Consider the following 14,716-nt stretch of genomic DNA (forward strand, 5'->3'; position numbering starts at 1 on the left):
TAAAGAAGAGTCATGAGTTCACTCTTTCAGCAAAATCTGTATTTTCTGCTTAATCATAGACTTTTATACAAATGCGCAGTTTAGAAATAAATATTCATTTCCCTGCAATTTAAGCAACAGAATTTTAAAGTAGTATACACCTTGAATTGAAATTACTGATATAGAGTGAGTTGGCTCATCTCTATGGTAATGTAACACTGGATGCAGAAGATTTAATTTGAATTTTCCTGAAATGACAAAAGATAGTTAAGACTATTTTTGTTTGTTGTGTGTTATTTTTTTTTTTTTTTTAGCTTTCATGAACATTGTTAACAGAATTAGCTTAGTAATATCTCTGGAGGTCTGCTTGACAAAGATTTGTAAGCATAGTTAATTTTTATGTATTCTTTGGTGGTCTTCTGAAAAATCACTGGCAATACACTGCAACGTACAAAGTATTACTGTGGGTATACTTGTTGGTATTTTTGACTCCGCAAACTGATGTTGCACAGCACTCCACAGGTGCTTCTATAATCTTAATTTTTCACTAAATGTTTACCAGTTCCAGTTCCAGTTTGACCTGGAACAGTAGAACATCTTCTTAAATGTACTCCTCAATTCTGGGCTTCGGAATGCAAAAATCATAGGATCAATGATTGCATTGCACATTATGAGTGTTCCATTCACATGGAAAATGGACATGTAGCAAGCACAGTAAGGGTTATGTGGACAAAACCTTGCTAAGAGAATGTGAAGAACAAAGGGGGCCCAACAGCAAAGGAAAACTCCAAGAAAAATAGTCAGTGTAATTGCTCCTTTCATGTTAGTTCTCTGGTGGACCGTGCTGGTGGGCAGTGAGGCAATCATTTTAGCATGAGATCGAGCCAGGAGGAACATATGGACATAGAGGCACAGTATAAAAAACATCATTAGAGGGAACAGGATAGTGAAGGGAATGACTGTTGCAGCTTCATAGGAGAAGAGGGCAATGGCAATGCTACTGCCAGCACAGAACATCCAAATGATTGCCAAGATAACCAAGGCCCTTCTCAGTGTCATGATGTTATGGTACCGCAAAGCATAGAAGATAGTGATGTATCGATCTGCTGCAATAGCCAACAAGCTGAAAATAGATCCCAGTAAAGACAGAATGAACATGGAATCCATGGCATCATCCAGTTTTTTCTCAAAGTCCCCATGACGTGTCAGGTATCCCATTTTGCACAAGATGATAAAGATGTTCTCCAGAGTTTTGTACAAACTACCTAACATGTCTGAAATGGCTAAACTGCAAATGAAGAAGTACATGGGCAGATGCAAGTTCTTGTTTTTAACAACAGCAATAAGGATAAGCAGATTTTCCAGTATCCCAGCAGCAGCAACAGTGAAAAAAACTTCCTCTGGCACCACAATCTGGATGCAGTCAGTGACATTTAAGGAAAAATCACTTATATTTTCAAGGGAAGGAATGCTTGTCTGCCCTGGGTGTTTGTTTAAGTTGAAAGGCCTCTCAGTGCTCATCTCTTCTGTTCGTGGAAAGATTCTGGATCGCTGTTTTTTAGGTTTGGCTTTATTCTGAAGCTGACCTGTGAGTCAGACCATTCTTCTTTTGATCAAGGTTTCCTCCTTCATGTGAAGCAATTTTAAGACTTAACTGAAAGATTTGGAATTTCTCCTGCAATAAAACATGTAGAAACATAAATATCAAGAAGAAATTTACCACACAGATAAGGCAAAAATAGATATTTGAAATATCACCTACTGTGATGGAAAAGATATATTATCACTAAAGAGAGGCACAATTGGATTAGATAAAATAAGGCCTGTTCAAGGCTTCACTGAACCTTAGAGAAAATCAAAGTGAAAATTATCTCATAGTTTCAAAGTAATTTTAAAAAATAGATGTACTTTTCTTTACCAATGGGCATACCACATTTACTGAACTAATCTGACAGACTTCAAGAGTTAGGCAATATTTAGTGGCTCAGCTGTTTTCTTTGAGAAAGTCTGGCATTTCTCTCATGATTTGCAGTTTAATAGACACAAATAAGACCAATGCCAAGATAAACTGTTGTCCAGAACAGGAACATGTTTACCACCACACTGTTGATGGTGCAATGAAGTACCCCTAATTTAGATGTGAACATTTGTAAATACCAATGTTTTTAGAGGCATGTTAGGTAGTAGTGAGAGGCTTCCTTTTAATTCATATTGAAACTGTAATTTCATGAAATTTCATGAAAATATTTCTAAGATCCAAAGTACAATCTTTTCTTTCCTGTATTTTACAACCATCTATTAGACCAAATATTTATTTCAGCATCAAGATGACATTTTCCTTTCTCCATAATGATCCTGATCTAAACTACCTCAAAGCATACCGGAATCTTTAAAAAGAATAGGCTTTTTACTTATTTCATTAATGTTTAAATAGATACAATATTAATTTAGCTCAGATATGACCCATAAATTATAAGACACATTTTTTCCTGTCATTTTTTATAGCCTGTCTTGCAAAACACACATGCAGTTGCTATTTGGAAAACCCTCTTCTTTAAAGAACTGATATATTTTTCACTGAAAGGATTGTCAGGCTGCCCAGAGTAGTGGTTGAGTCACCATCCCAGGAGGTATTGAAATGATGTGTAGATGTGGCACTTGGGGGCATGGTTTAGTGGAGGACTTGGCAGTGCTAGGCTAACAGCTGAACTTGGTGATCTTAAAGGTTTTTTCCAACCTAAATTACTCAACGATTCTCCCTCTGTTTTCAAGTTTAAAACAGGTTTGTTTGACACTTTCATACCAGTAAGTCTTAAAATTCCTTTGGACATTTGTTCATCGTCAGGGGTGCTGAATACCATAATATGCTGTTACTATTCCAAAGGGAGAAGTCAAAATTTTAATTATTTTGCATGTAAACAATACTGTCTGCAAGTGTCAATATCTGTTACCAGGGCAGCTGAACTACTATCTGGATGTGATTAGCCCTAATGGAGATGGATGTATCTGTGGAAAACAGGTTTCCAAGTTGTGTTTGCTAATGTCATCTGCTGAGATTTCCAGTAAGGTGCTACTTGTGGTATAGAATGCTGACATTTGGACCACCTGCCTTCATGAATTTGATTGAAACAAGCTCACTTAAGGAAAGTATTCAGGAGAGTACCCACACATATGTGAAAACATATGTAGTGGAATAAGTGAACTGTATTGCACTGCAGCATGCATGAACATTCCAAAGGAAATTAGGTCAGCACCTGTCAGTATGTGAAGGAAGGAGTTAATAACAAGAATAAGAGACTTGACAATGTCTTTGTAATGATATGTTTTTCCTATTCTCACCTAGAGCTGCTGTCACAGTTAAGTTTTATGATTTCTAATCTAGGAATCTGTTTAACAATTTTCACTCTCTACAGAAAGACAACACAGACACTTCAGACAAAACCTCATTTCAATTGGATTTAAACGGGAATCAGTCAGCAAAAATATGTTTATGTCACTTTTTTCTCAGAACTGTTTTTTCATAATGCTTCTCTCTTGACAGTCATATCACTGAAATAATCTACCTGAAAAACATGAAGCTTCCTTCACTGAAAACATATAATATTATGAATGGTATGATATATCACATCTGCTGCTTATAATTTTACAGTGATGCTTTAGTAAGTACAACACTTGGGCAGAAGAGAAAACTTATAAGGTCTTTAGTGCATTTACAGTAAACTGAATAATTACATCACTTAATGTTGTTTCCAAACAATAGAAAGCCAGAAAAAGACATTCTCGTTTCAGAGAGTCTCCTTTCAGCATATTGCACAGTGTTTTATTAGGTTTCCATCAACCTAATTTCATTTAAGGTCTCATTTAAGGTCTAGGAATAAGTTTTTCTGACTAGCAAGAAATGTAAAACACTCAAAAGCAACAAATGATAACAGAAGACCTTTACCTCTGAAACACATTTGCAAATGCAGCTGTATAGCAAAAAATGCAAAAACCTCAACCTATCATTTTTCATGTTAACATCATGTCCTGGGGCAGAAATCATCAGGTCAGTAACACTGGATACTCAGAAATACTTTTTATTTGGAAAGAGGCAGTCTCCTGAGCAGGTATAATGAGCTGATAGCATCAGTGAAGTTACTAAAAATGCATATATTTGTAATATTACCAACATTTTATATTCAGTTTGTAGTTATCTAAAGCAAGACAAAGCAGCAAACTGGGAAAATGGAAGCCGGGACCAGAAATTGTACTGACAATATTGTACAAACTTAGGAAACAAATCAAAGTCAAATTAACTATCAATTGTATTCGTCACCATGATTACAGTGTGACTCTTTAAAACACTCTCGTCACTTGGAAAACATGTTTGCACTGGTTTATATTACACAACTAAGAGTCAGCCGTGGTACTTCTCCTGGTACAAGGCTGAGAATGCATCTGTGGATGCTGGGAGCTCCCAGTACTCTTCAAGATCAATCTTGGACAGAAAGCACAACTCTCTCCTGTGTGCCCAGTGCCTACTGATAACTAAAATACAATTTTTTCTATGGTAGAAATGCAATGAATTAGCATCTGAAAGGTCTGGGAATAATAGGTCTGCACTTGAATTTTTTTTTAATTGGATGAAAACTTATTCATTAAATAAATAAACAACACACTTCCCCTCAATCCCAAAATGTTAAATAAACTGACCTAGTCAGCTGTTCTAGCAATAAAAGTAATTTCAGTTGCAAGCTATAATGATAAGATAAAAAAATTATATACCCTAAATACTGTATTAAATTCCAGGTATTTTTTTTGCATCTATTATTTTTTTAATAGCAAACTATATATCCCTTTATCAGAGAGATCCCAAGGTGCACTTGTTCTTTAAATAGCTGGCAGTAAATAAAATCAGAATGGGTACTGGGTAGTCTCTTCAGATTTTGGACCATACAAAACAGCTGAGATAACTAGACAATTATGTAGATGCAATGATTTCTTTCCAGAACCATTAAAGGTAATAATTCTCTGTTCTATGCATACAAATGTTTTCAAAAATGTAATTCATTAGGAATGAAACAGAATAAGTGGTTTGTGTATTAAACACAGTATATACAGCATATTTCACAATCCACTCAGTATATACAGAGGTGTTAATTTGTCACTTGAAATACCACGACTTTTTCTCAATCCTAAACTCTCCAATATATTAGCACTTGCCTCTGATGTCATTATCTCTAGCATTTAATCTCCAAAGCTATCCAGTGTATAAACTCTCACTGTTTTAAATAAAAGTATCTCTATCGTTAGGGTACCTGGTTCCCCTTCTAAAACTTGGTCCTAGTGGAACTGGCTATGCTGCCTGGTGCTGCTTAGGATGACCTTCTTTGAAAATACCAGCCAAAGTCCCATGGATGGAAACTATGTATTTTTTCAGTCAAACCAAGCCAAAATGTTACAATTTTTTATCAAGATACATTTGAAAAAAAACTATGGACAATTACCTTTTCTCTTGTTTTCAGTTTTTCCAGGTGTAGCAGGCATTTAAGAAGGGAACAGGCCTCTCAAAAATATGAATGTGGAGGTTTAATTTTTAAGCAGCTGTTAAAAAAGTGAAATAACAACTTTCTTTTTCCTTTTTTTCTTTTTTCTTCAGTAGGCAGACAATGGCTTTCAAGGGGATAAAGGCGACTGGACCTTTTATAGGCAGGTGAGCTATGAGGACAGGAGGATCCTTACACTTGCTAATGGGCATTTCTTTTTGTCTACCAGCTGGGCTTAGCTCTGAACAAGAAAATAAGTGAAAAAACCACACAGAGCCCAATTCTACCTTGTCCTGCACATAGTATAGTGCTTTACAGTTGTTAAAAGTAACTGTGTAAGAAGAATTACTCTATGATATATAGACTGCTTAGGATCCTGCTAGCTTCTCTACCTCCTGTAGCTTTTCTGGCCATAATTAAAGTGAGGGTCACTGGCTATCTCAGAGTACTTAAACTATCTCACTGAATTCTAGGTTGACTGTGCTTAAGGTACCTCAGCATGGCCTGTATAAAAAAACCTGAACAGAAACCTTTCTGTTTGAGGAATGGTAGCAGATTATAAATGAAACATCCTCAGCTTCAGTTGTTAAACTCTTGAAGGGAAGAGTTTTCTCAGATAATCTCGATTTTAAATCTCTCATCATTTATTAAACAGACCCAAATAGTGCAGGAAGCATCCAAGAAAGTTGCTAAAATTTAGTGGAAGCACGGTTTTTAAATAGTGTATAAACATTCTTCCTTTTTGAAGCAATTTATCAACATTTTTTTTTCTTTCTGGAGGAGAGCTGACTGGTAACTTTGTGAGAGGTTACGGTTTCACAGCAAGCTCTGAGCCACCTGAGCAACTCACTGTGCTGAAAGGCAAATTTCCTGCTCTCCGTTTCTACCTGCACTTCTTTCAGGTTATCTCCTGTTATCTCCCTGGAGCCTTCCAAACCTTTTCTTCCCTAAACAGCTATGGCAATTATTATGTGTATGTATCACATTTTCTCCTTACAGCAGGGTGTACCCTGAAAATGGGGTATGCTGGTGGGGCTGACTTGTGCAGGGGCTGCAGCACACTGAACTGTCATGCCTGCAAGCTACCACACCTACCAATTTGCTCAGGGGAAACTAACTCTAACTTTGTGAGCACTATGCCAAAAACTATGTTTCTACCAGTGCCAAGACCATGCTATTTCTATCCAGCTCAGACATTCCTAGCAGCGTAACAATCTATGTACAAACACCAGCATGAGTAGTTCCTTGCTAGTGAAACTCGGATGCCAGGGTTCCTCCTCTATGAAGTCTGATTAACCAGAACCTTCCTCTTAGGAAACTTTCCCAAAATTTCCTTTGGGAATCCTGCTGAAAGCATTGGTGTTTCTCATCAGGAACCGAGAGGGCAAAAAAATTGTCCATTTGATAATTTTCTCTCATGCAAAACTAAAAAAATCTATATTTCAAAAACTTTGTTCAGCAGACACTGAATGAAACAGCAGCTGTGAATGGCAAGAGAGCAACAGGATTAATTTCCATCCTCTTCTGAATGTGAACAGTTTCAGTCACTGGCATTTAGGTGTAACAGAAAGATCTCTTTCCAAGGAAGGTCTTTCAGAAACTTGAGTTTCCCCTGCTTACTGTTGTAGGTACATGCTAGAAAAAAGTACCATATAGTCAGAGAACAGTGAGGTAGCTGGACTCTTTGCTTATGTTTCATTTTTCAGATGCCAGAACCTGTATCTTTTCATCAAAGTAAATATTGTTCATGTCAAAAACTAATTTAATACAGAATACAGTAATTATAGTTTTGATCTAATATTTTTCCTTCTAAGTATTTTAAAAATTTTTTTTGTTCTTTAAAATTACAGTCTAGGTAAAACAATATTAAATAAGGGCTTGTGAGAACAGTTAGGAAAAATTAAGATACTATGAGACCTGGTGTTGTTTTATCATATCATATTTTGAAATTTTATGAACAACTGCAATTAGTACCCATAATGGATTAGATAATTTATTCTTTTGCTTTGATCTCCCTCTAGTGTTCTAGGGTTAGCCAGGTGTTAATGACTGTTACGGCTATTCTGATGTCTACTCACATGTGTGGACATTATATTAAAGATTTTGTTGCCTAAACTCAAGTTCATGTACTGTCATCAGACCTAAATAAATGCTTTTTGTACAAGCGTGTTCTCTGCCATGTATCTTGGAGATTTACTGCATCAGAATAATGAATATACATCCTGTATGATTTCAGTGTCTACTGCTTTCTTAGAAATAGCTTTACACTGACAGAGACGGTACTTTCTAAAGAAAAGAGCAGAGACAAAAAAGAGAAGAGTATACATACACAAGCTAATTACAAAAAAATATTGTTGTCAATAAAGCTATACATATATCAATTGGGCTAATTGCTAGCAAAATATTACTCATATGATTAGAACTGTGGCTTCCCTATAAACAGCATTTCTAGAGTGAAATTAGGCTGTAAATCATGTTTGCCAAAATTCTAAAGTTAAGATATGAGTGTATATGTTGATTGAGAATTCTATATAGTATGTTTTTCCTGAGTTTGAAAACCGTAAGAATTTTCTGACCAAGTCATACAGTGGACAGACTGGAGGTCTTGCAAAGATTACAGCTGAAGAAAATGTAAAAGTTTGGTTTACTTCATGTGAATACTTCTTTTACTTTTCCCCTTAAGATCAGCATTGAAATAACACAATTATGTGTTCATTAATGAAAAATGCCACTATTAGGAAAGAGTTCCTTATTTGCATTTAAGGTTAGGTATATTTAATATGCTGTGATTTTGTTCCTAACAATAGAAAATAAAATAAAGCATCTAAGCTATGCAGAAAGTAACTGGCCAGGATTACTCTTCTCTGTATGGTAAGAGTGTAGCTTCATTAAAAACATGGGTACTGGGTACTTCAGTAAAGGTACTGAAAGCAAGAAAAGTAAAAATGATTAAGAAAAGATGGTCTGAGTTCTCAATATACTAAAAAAAATCTTTGCAGTAGCAGAGGGGAAAAGGAATTATTTAGGGTGTTTATGAATGAAATGTCAAGAACTGTTAAAATGACAGAAAGAAAAAGAACTTTAAGATGAAAACTCAGGAAATGTTTTCTGATTGATTAACTCCTTGTAGCAGTATAATTTTTCACATACAATTGCTGTGACTGTAAACTGTGCTGTTATCTCAAGTACCTGGAACTAAAAAAACTGCATATAGTGTTGGAGGTTATATAAAGGCACTTGTTTTGTCATGAAGCATAAACACAGAATACTCACAAAGTTATTAGTGAAATAATCCTTTTCATATCAAGCATGTAGACAATTTATTGAATGTGAGAGATCTATAGAGAGATAAAACCAGGACCTGTAGAAAATCGCGGGTTGTAAATGAACTAATGTACTCCTGACTGGTGTTTTTCTTCTTTATCCAGTAGTTATGCTTCAGAGGGGTCTTTTCCCCAGCGCAGACAGCACGTTGTGCCCTGCAGATGTGGAACTTTTTCAAGTCATTTAATACACAGCTATCAGGGAAGAGAATGAAATTCAGTGAAGATTTCCTGTCTTTGATGCTGGACAGTATAAGTGATCATGAGAGTTGTTTTTTAATTTCGCTCTCCATGAAGCTGCTGTTCCTTTGTAAAGCTGTGATACATTAAGAAATGTAATTATTGTGATACACTTAGAAATATAATTATTAGTCTATTGCAATTTTGAACAACATACTCTATCTAAGAAAAAAGCCCAAACAAACCTTTCTGTGCCTGATACAAGTAATTGCTATGGAAGTGATGCACTTATACCCTTTGCTAACATCCTTCTCCCTAGTAGATCAGTCTCAAGCCACTAGAGTGACTTAGTGACAAGTTACAAATATATGTTTCTTTATTAAGATTGTAATGGGATGATTCATGTTTCTTTGAAATATTAGTTACTGTGCCCCAGACTTTGTAGTCTGCTTTTATTACACTATTCTTTCTTATTTGTTTGAGAATAAATTAATTTTAGGTCTATCTATAGCTGTAACTTTCTGCAAGGAATGAAAAATTATATTGAATTTGAATACAGAACAAATAGCTCTTTGGTTCACTGTAAAAATAATCAAGAGGCCTTCAAGTGACATTTCTGGAGGCCACCACTTTGTTCTTACCCTTTCCAGTAAATCATTGTTTGCCAGTAATAGTGCCATCACAGAAATGTTATCAACAAGTATCAAGGAAACCTCTTTTACACAAAAGCATTAACCATTTCTTGAAAAAGAAGTTCTGTGTTTCTGCTCTAAGAAAGCGGTACTCCTAGATTTTCCTTTAGGACCCATTCATCATTTCTCTGGCTGTGTTTGCTTCAGTAGTTGCAAACAAAATAATAGTCAAAGTAGATGGTAGCATTAGAATAATATTTAATATTTTTAAATGACAGAAAACAAGAATGTGGATTTATAGCATTTAAGTACATTATCTTGTAAACCCAGGTATGTCTTATTGAAAAAAACATGCATAAAAGATAAAGTATCTTCTTTTCTGAGAATTACTTAAAAGTGCCATTGTGCTTTTTATCTTGCTACTGAACAAGTAAATTTATATCTCTTTATGCTAAAAAGTAAAAATAGTGAAAAGACAATTATTAAAAAATGAATTCAATAGATGGTTATTTTCTCTGGGAAATGTGTGGGCTGAGCAGGGTCAAGAAAATACCTCTTCGAGATGTGTTTTTTCAGAGCCATCTTCATCCCATATGTCTGAGAGGGAGAATGAATAGAAAAACAAAAATGGAAAGGCTCCAACCTGAATTTTGCAAGCCCATAAAAATCTGCTTGCATTTGGAGTAGTGGACACATAAAACTTTAACCTGGTTGCATGTCTGCATTCAGTGCTAGAAAGGCTTCTGTTATAGGTAGAAGATGATACAATCCCATTGAAAAGGGTGTGCTGTCACCCAAAGCCACCTCTGGAGAGGAGTGGGAGGTTTATGAAGAGACCCTAAATTAGGTCATTCTAGCTTGTCTTTTCCATGCATTAACATATGGAGCCCCCATGGCAATGATGCTGTGGTAGAACAGGTGTTTCTGCTTCTGCACAAGTACCGCAGAATTACACGCATATATGGGGGTGTGTGTGTGTGTGTGCGTGTGGTGAAATTTGGCTTCTGCTTCTGGTCTGAAAAAAGTAACGAGGAAAGTTGGAGGATAAATATTAGTTCAGGCATCTACAACAACATGTGTAAATTATAGGCATTTACTCTGCCCCAATTTTCCTTGTGGTTATCTGCTTCAAGGCAGAGACTGCTGCTGTCCACTGCCTTCCTCTGCTGTGGATTAACTATCTCCGAATACTGGCAATTAGAGTGCACCAAAGCACACAGTCTACTGAGAAATCTATAACCATCAGGTAGATCAATGGAAGTATGCAATGTTTACACTTGAGTAAGTGAAAACGGAATTTGGTCTCCCTGAGCAGACTGAATGCAACAAAACTATACCTGACAGCAGTAGCCCTCCTTAGATAATTCCCAGTCCAGATCCAGAAGAAGACTCATTGATGATCAGTTAAAAGATTTCTGAGGGATATGTGGCCTCTGGCTGATGCAGTGAAAAAAAAACAGATGAAGAAGGAAAAGCAGTGTACAAAAGATAAGAAATATTTCAGTAAAACCTTCCGTATAAATTAATTTCTTCAGGTGGCAAACTAAAAAATCTTACTCAAGCTTCATACAAGAGGTATAAAACCTCTGCCAAAATTTTTTATAAGAAGAACATAAGATGAAAGATTTTAGAGAACATTAGAAATATGACACTTTGTTCCACAAATAACATTGCATTTTTCACTAATTTATCCAAGGAGGCTTTCTGACATTAGATATATTTAGTAAACCTCCACTTACCTGCTAGAGAAACAGTGTGTGAGTCAGTTTGCTGGTAACTCTGGGAGAAAGATTATTTATAAAGCAAATGAAACCAGCATAGTCTTTGCGTAAGGGAAAGATTGGAACATCTAAATCAAAGAGAACGACATTTGTTTCATTGGCATAACCTTGAGTTAGGGTCACTTTAAAATAAATCATCTGCTGTCTCTTGAAACATTCATAAGAAAGAGAAACAAAATATGCCCAGTGAAAGGAAAAATATTTTGCTTCAAATGGATTACCCTTTCAGCCACTCCTGATCTTTATAACCTCCCGTCCTAATATTTGGCAGGAGGAGTCTGTAAATCAAGGAGACTATTCACAAAAGGACCATAATCCGTGTTATAAATAGTATTTAAACAGACAGGTAGATAGCTGAGATGTCATATGATGTTCATTGCCCATTGTCACTGTGTTTGTTTTTCAGTCTAACATCTCTACTAAAGACCCATCTGGTGGCTGAACTGAAAAGTTAGCGAGGTAGGGAAAGCTCCAGAAGTTCAACTGTATTAGTCTGAATAAATTTAAGTGATAATTACAAAGAACTATAATTCAGGTCATGAAGGTAAAAGTATGTATTGAGCTTTAACAATATTCTATAAAGAGCTGGCTGGCACTATTACTGAAACAAATAGGAGGGAATAGCATAAGTGAGTAACCTTAGGGAAAGAATTCACAGTTGGATCTATTAATTAGCAATTAAATAGCAATGCCCAAAAGCAGAATTATATTCTTAACAGTATAAACTGAGAAAATTTGTTTGCTTCCAGGGAATCAAAGGAAAGTTCAACTCTACTACAGAAAGGGTGAATTCAGGCTCAAGAACCAAGGATTGAATTCATCTGTGTGCAGAAGGACTGGTAAAAACATAAACCCTCTTCAATAAGCAGTTTGACAGCTCTAGTGAGAGTCATTTGGATCTCTGGAACTTAATTATTAGAGAAAAAAGGCTTAGCAACACATTCGAAGGGAGGGGACCTGAAAAATAAAAAAAAGTTCATAAAATGTAAAATATATTCATTATCTTTGAGCATCCTTCAGATTGCCAAGGAGGAAAGAACTGTCTCACTTTTACTCTTTCTGTCCTGAGTTGCACATAGGTTTCATCTTTGCTTTTAAATTCCTTTTCTTTAGAGAAGTTGGGCCTGGTGAGTGCCATTGTGATACTCAAATGAGTCGTGGAAGAATAGGACAAAGTCAAGGCAACTGATGTCACAAGAGTGCAGAAAATTTTTTTACTATTTGTTTTCACTTGCATTGTCCAACATTTAAAAAAAACTCCTTCATATGTACCTGGTTATGGTCCTAGCTCTTGAGTGCCAGCTTCAAGGGTACTCGTACTTTATCGTGTCAGGTGGTTTTTCTAATGTTAATGTTTGCGTTTTCTGTTTTGTGAAGGAAAGGTATGTAAATACGAAAGGACGTGTCAGAGACAGGCTAAGAGTTATTTGATTTTTTTTTTTTATATCACTATGTAAAACCAGATGTACTATGATGAATTACAATGAAAAAACTGCTAGAATTGCGTGTCATAAATAAAAAATGAATCCCTGTTATCACACTGCATAAAATATAGTGTTTCTATTTAAGGATCCATTAAATCAGTAGATAATTCTAGTTTGAAAGATGAAAAATGCAAAGTAATTAGAGAATGATCTTATCACCTAACAAACTTCTTACAGTGATTTTACCAGTTCCGTGCTTAAATGACTACGGTCAATCTAATAGTTGTATTGCATAAGTTTTCATCCCACTGTGTTTCATTTCCCAAGAGCACAGCAGGAAATAAACAGTATTTTCACAACATGTGAAGAGACAAAGAGATCTAGAAATTGTGGCAGTAAAAAGCTCTATAAATAGTCCAGGCTTTCAAGGAGGAGACATGATTGGTAAAGTTGACTAGAAGAAGTGTGAGTGAAAACTGGGGCCTCAGGTCAAGAGAAACACAGATACCATTTCCAGAGTATACATTTTTTTCCATCTAGTAGACAGGGAGTACATCAACTGTAGTTGATTATCAATATTAAATACTTAGCAAAGTCTCAGATTCTGTAGCCATGACCTTTAGCAAAAAAAGGAAGCATGGATTTAGCCTGCCATTTGATTCTTGCTTAAGAGCAGATCTGTTAGGTCCTTTTTCATTTCATGCCATTCTCAGCATGCTGTGCAAACTTGGAGCTTTGCATAAAAGGCAACTGTTAGGCTACTGTATCATCAGAAAGCAAATAATAATCTTCTAGAGACAGACGGCTTAAGGAAACATTAACAGGAGAAGAGGTTTTTCTTAAGCAGAAGACAGACTAATCGTGATTGTCTGGTAAATAAAAAATATGTAAATATTTGCAAAATTATTACTAATAATCCAGTATTTGCACAAAAATACTCATAATTTTTTGGTGACTTGTACTGTGAAAAAAAAAAATTAAGTTTTAGGGAATTTCTGGAGGTAGACTGGTAATGAACTGATCCCTGAGGCAGTGCCATATGGTCTAACAAAGCTCCAACAAGAAGGATTCAGCCAACTTTTTCAGACGTTATCATGTTTTATCTTGCATACTGAAATATAGCAAGTGTGATGATAAAATCTGGTATTAAAATACCAGTGGAGAATTTTTTTGACAAATCTGGGTTAGATAGAGAAGCCCAAGATGCCATGCTGGTGTAGCTCTGTCTCCAGCCATCACATCGTGCTTGGTTCCCAGCACCTCACAGCTGAACACTGTTGAGCATAAATGTATGGTTACAGTGCCACACCCCAGGGAATCTTGATTTATTTGTTAGTAAATACTTGCAGTAACAGCAAAGCTACCGCTCTTATTTTCTTGCACTGTGTCGTTATATCTAGTGTATTGGAGCAAGAGGAAAAGAAGAGCTGGAGCCTTCCCAGCTGGTGTGCCCTTGTTTAATGATGTATGGAAAGGGCAAGTCATGAACCAGCAGCCTGAGGGGGAGTGGGTAGTGGCAACATGACCCCTTCACCAAGGCAGGCTGGAGGGAGTAGTAAAAGAAGGTTGGGGGATAAGGTTGGCTATGTAATTATGGTCTCCTCCGGATTTCTTTAAAATGGAAACCTAGTTTTCTGATCCTCTTACCTTCCTCTGAGGTTATGAGAAGTCAGTTTCTGGTGTCAGCCCAAATGGGCAGCTGCACTTAATTTTATCAGCCCAAATGTCACAAGAGAGCACTCTCGGCTTTTCATTTCAGAGGCCTCACACGTGTATTAATGCAAATTCTTGCAACAGAATTTTTTTTAACCTCTTCAATTTTTCTAAAGGAAATTGTCTGTTAAACTTTGTTAAAACCAACAATATAGTCAA

The 14,716-nt window shown here is 36.0% G+C and overlaps 1 protein-coding gene across 2 annotated transcripts; it reads right to left on the reverse strand.

The window, feature by feature from the left end:
• Window positions 1–458: 458 nt before the first annotated feature.
• On the reverse strand, window positions 459–12,562 carry MC2R (melanocortin 2 receptor). Of its 2 annotated transcripts, none has more exons than XM_027650950.1 (4): window positions 12,475–12,562; window positions 10,977–11,076; window positions 8,778–8,842; window positions 459–1,654 (listed from the first exon to the last, which is right to left on the reverse strand). In XM_027650950.1, exon 4 carries the CDS (start codon window positions 1,498–1,500, stop codon window positions 535–537), a length of 966 nt encoding a protein of 321 aa, XP_027506751.1. In that variant the 5' UTR covers window positions 1,501–1,654; window positions 8,778–8,842; window positions 10,977–11,076; window positions 12,475–12,562; the 3' UTR covers window positions 459–534. The 2 variants fall into 2 exon arrangements, with proteins under 2 accessions (XP_027506751.1, XP_027506753.1); XM_027650952.1 differs by having other exon boundaries at window positions 10,977–11,072; window positions 12,475–12,560.
• Window positions 12,563–14,716: the final 2,154 nt, after the last annotated feature.

This window comes from Corapipo altera, unplaced genomic scaffold (assembly GCF_003945725.1).
Source record: "Corapipo altera isolate COAL_440 unplaced genomic scaffold, ASM394572v1 24, whole genome shotgun sequence".
In the NCBI taxonomy this organism is placed as follows: Eukaryota; Metazoa; Chordata; class Aves; order Passeriformes; family Pipridae; genus Corapipo; species Corapipo altera.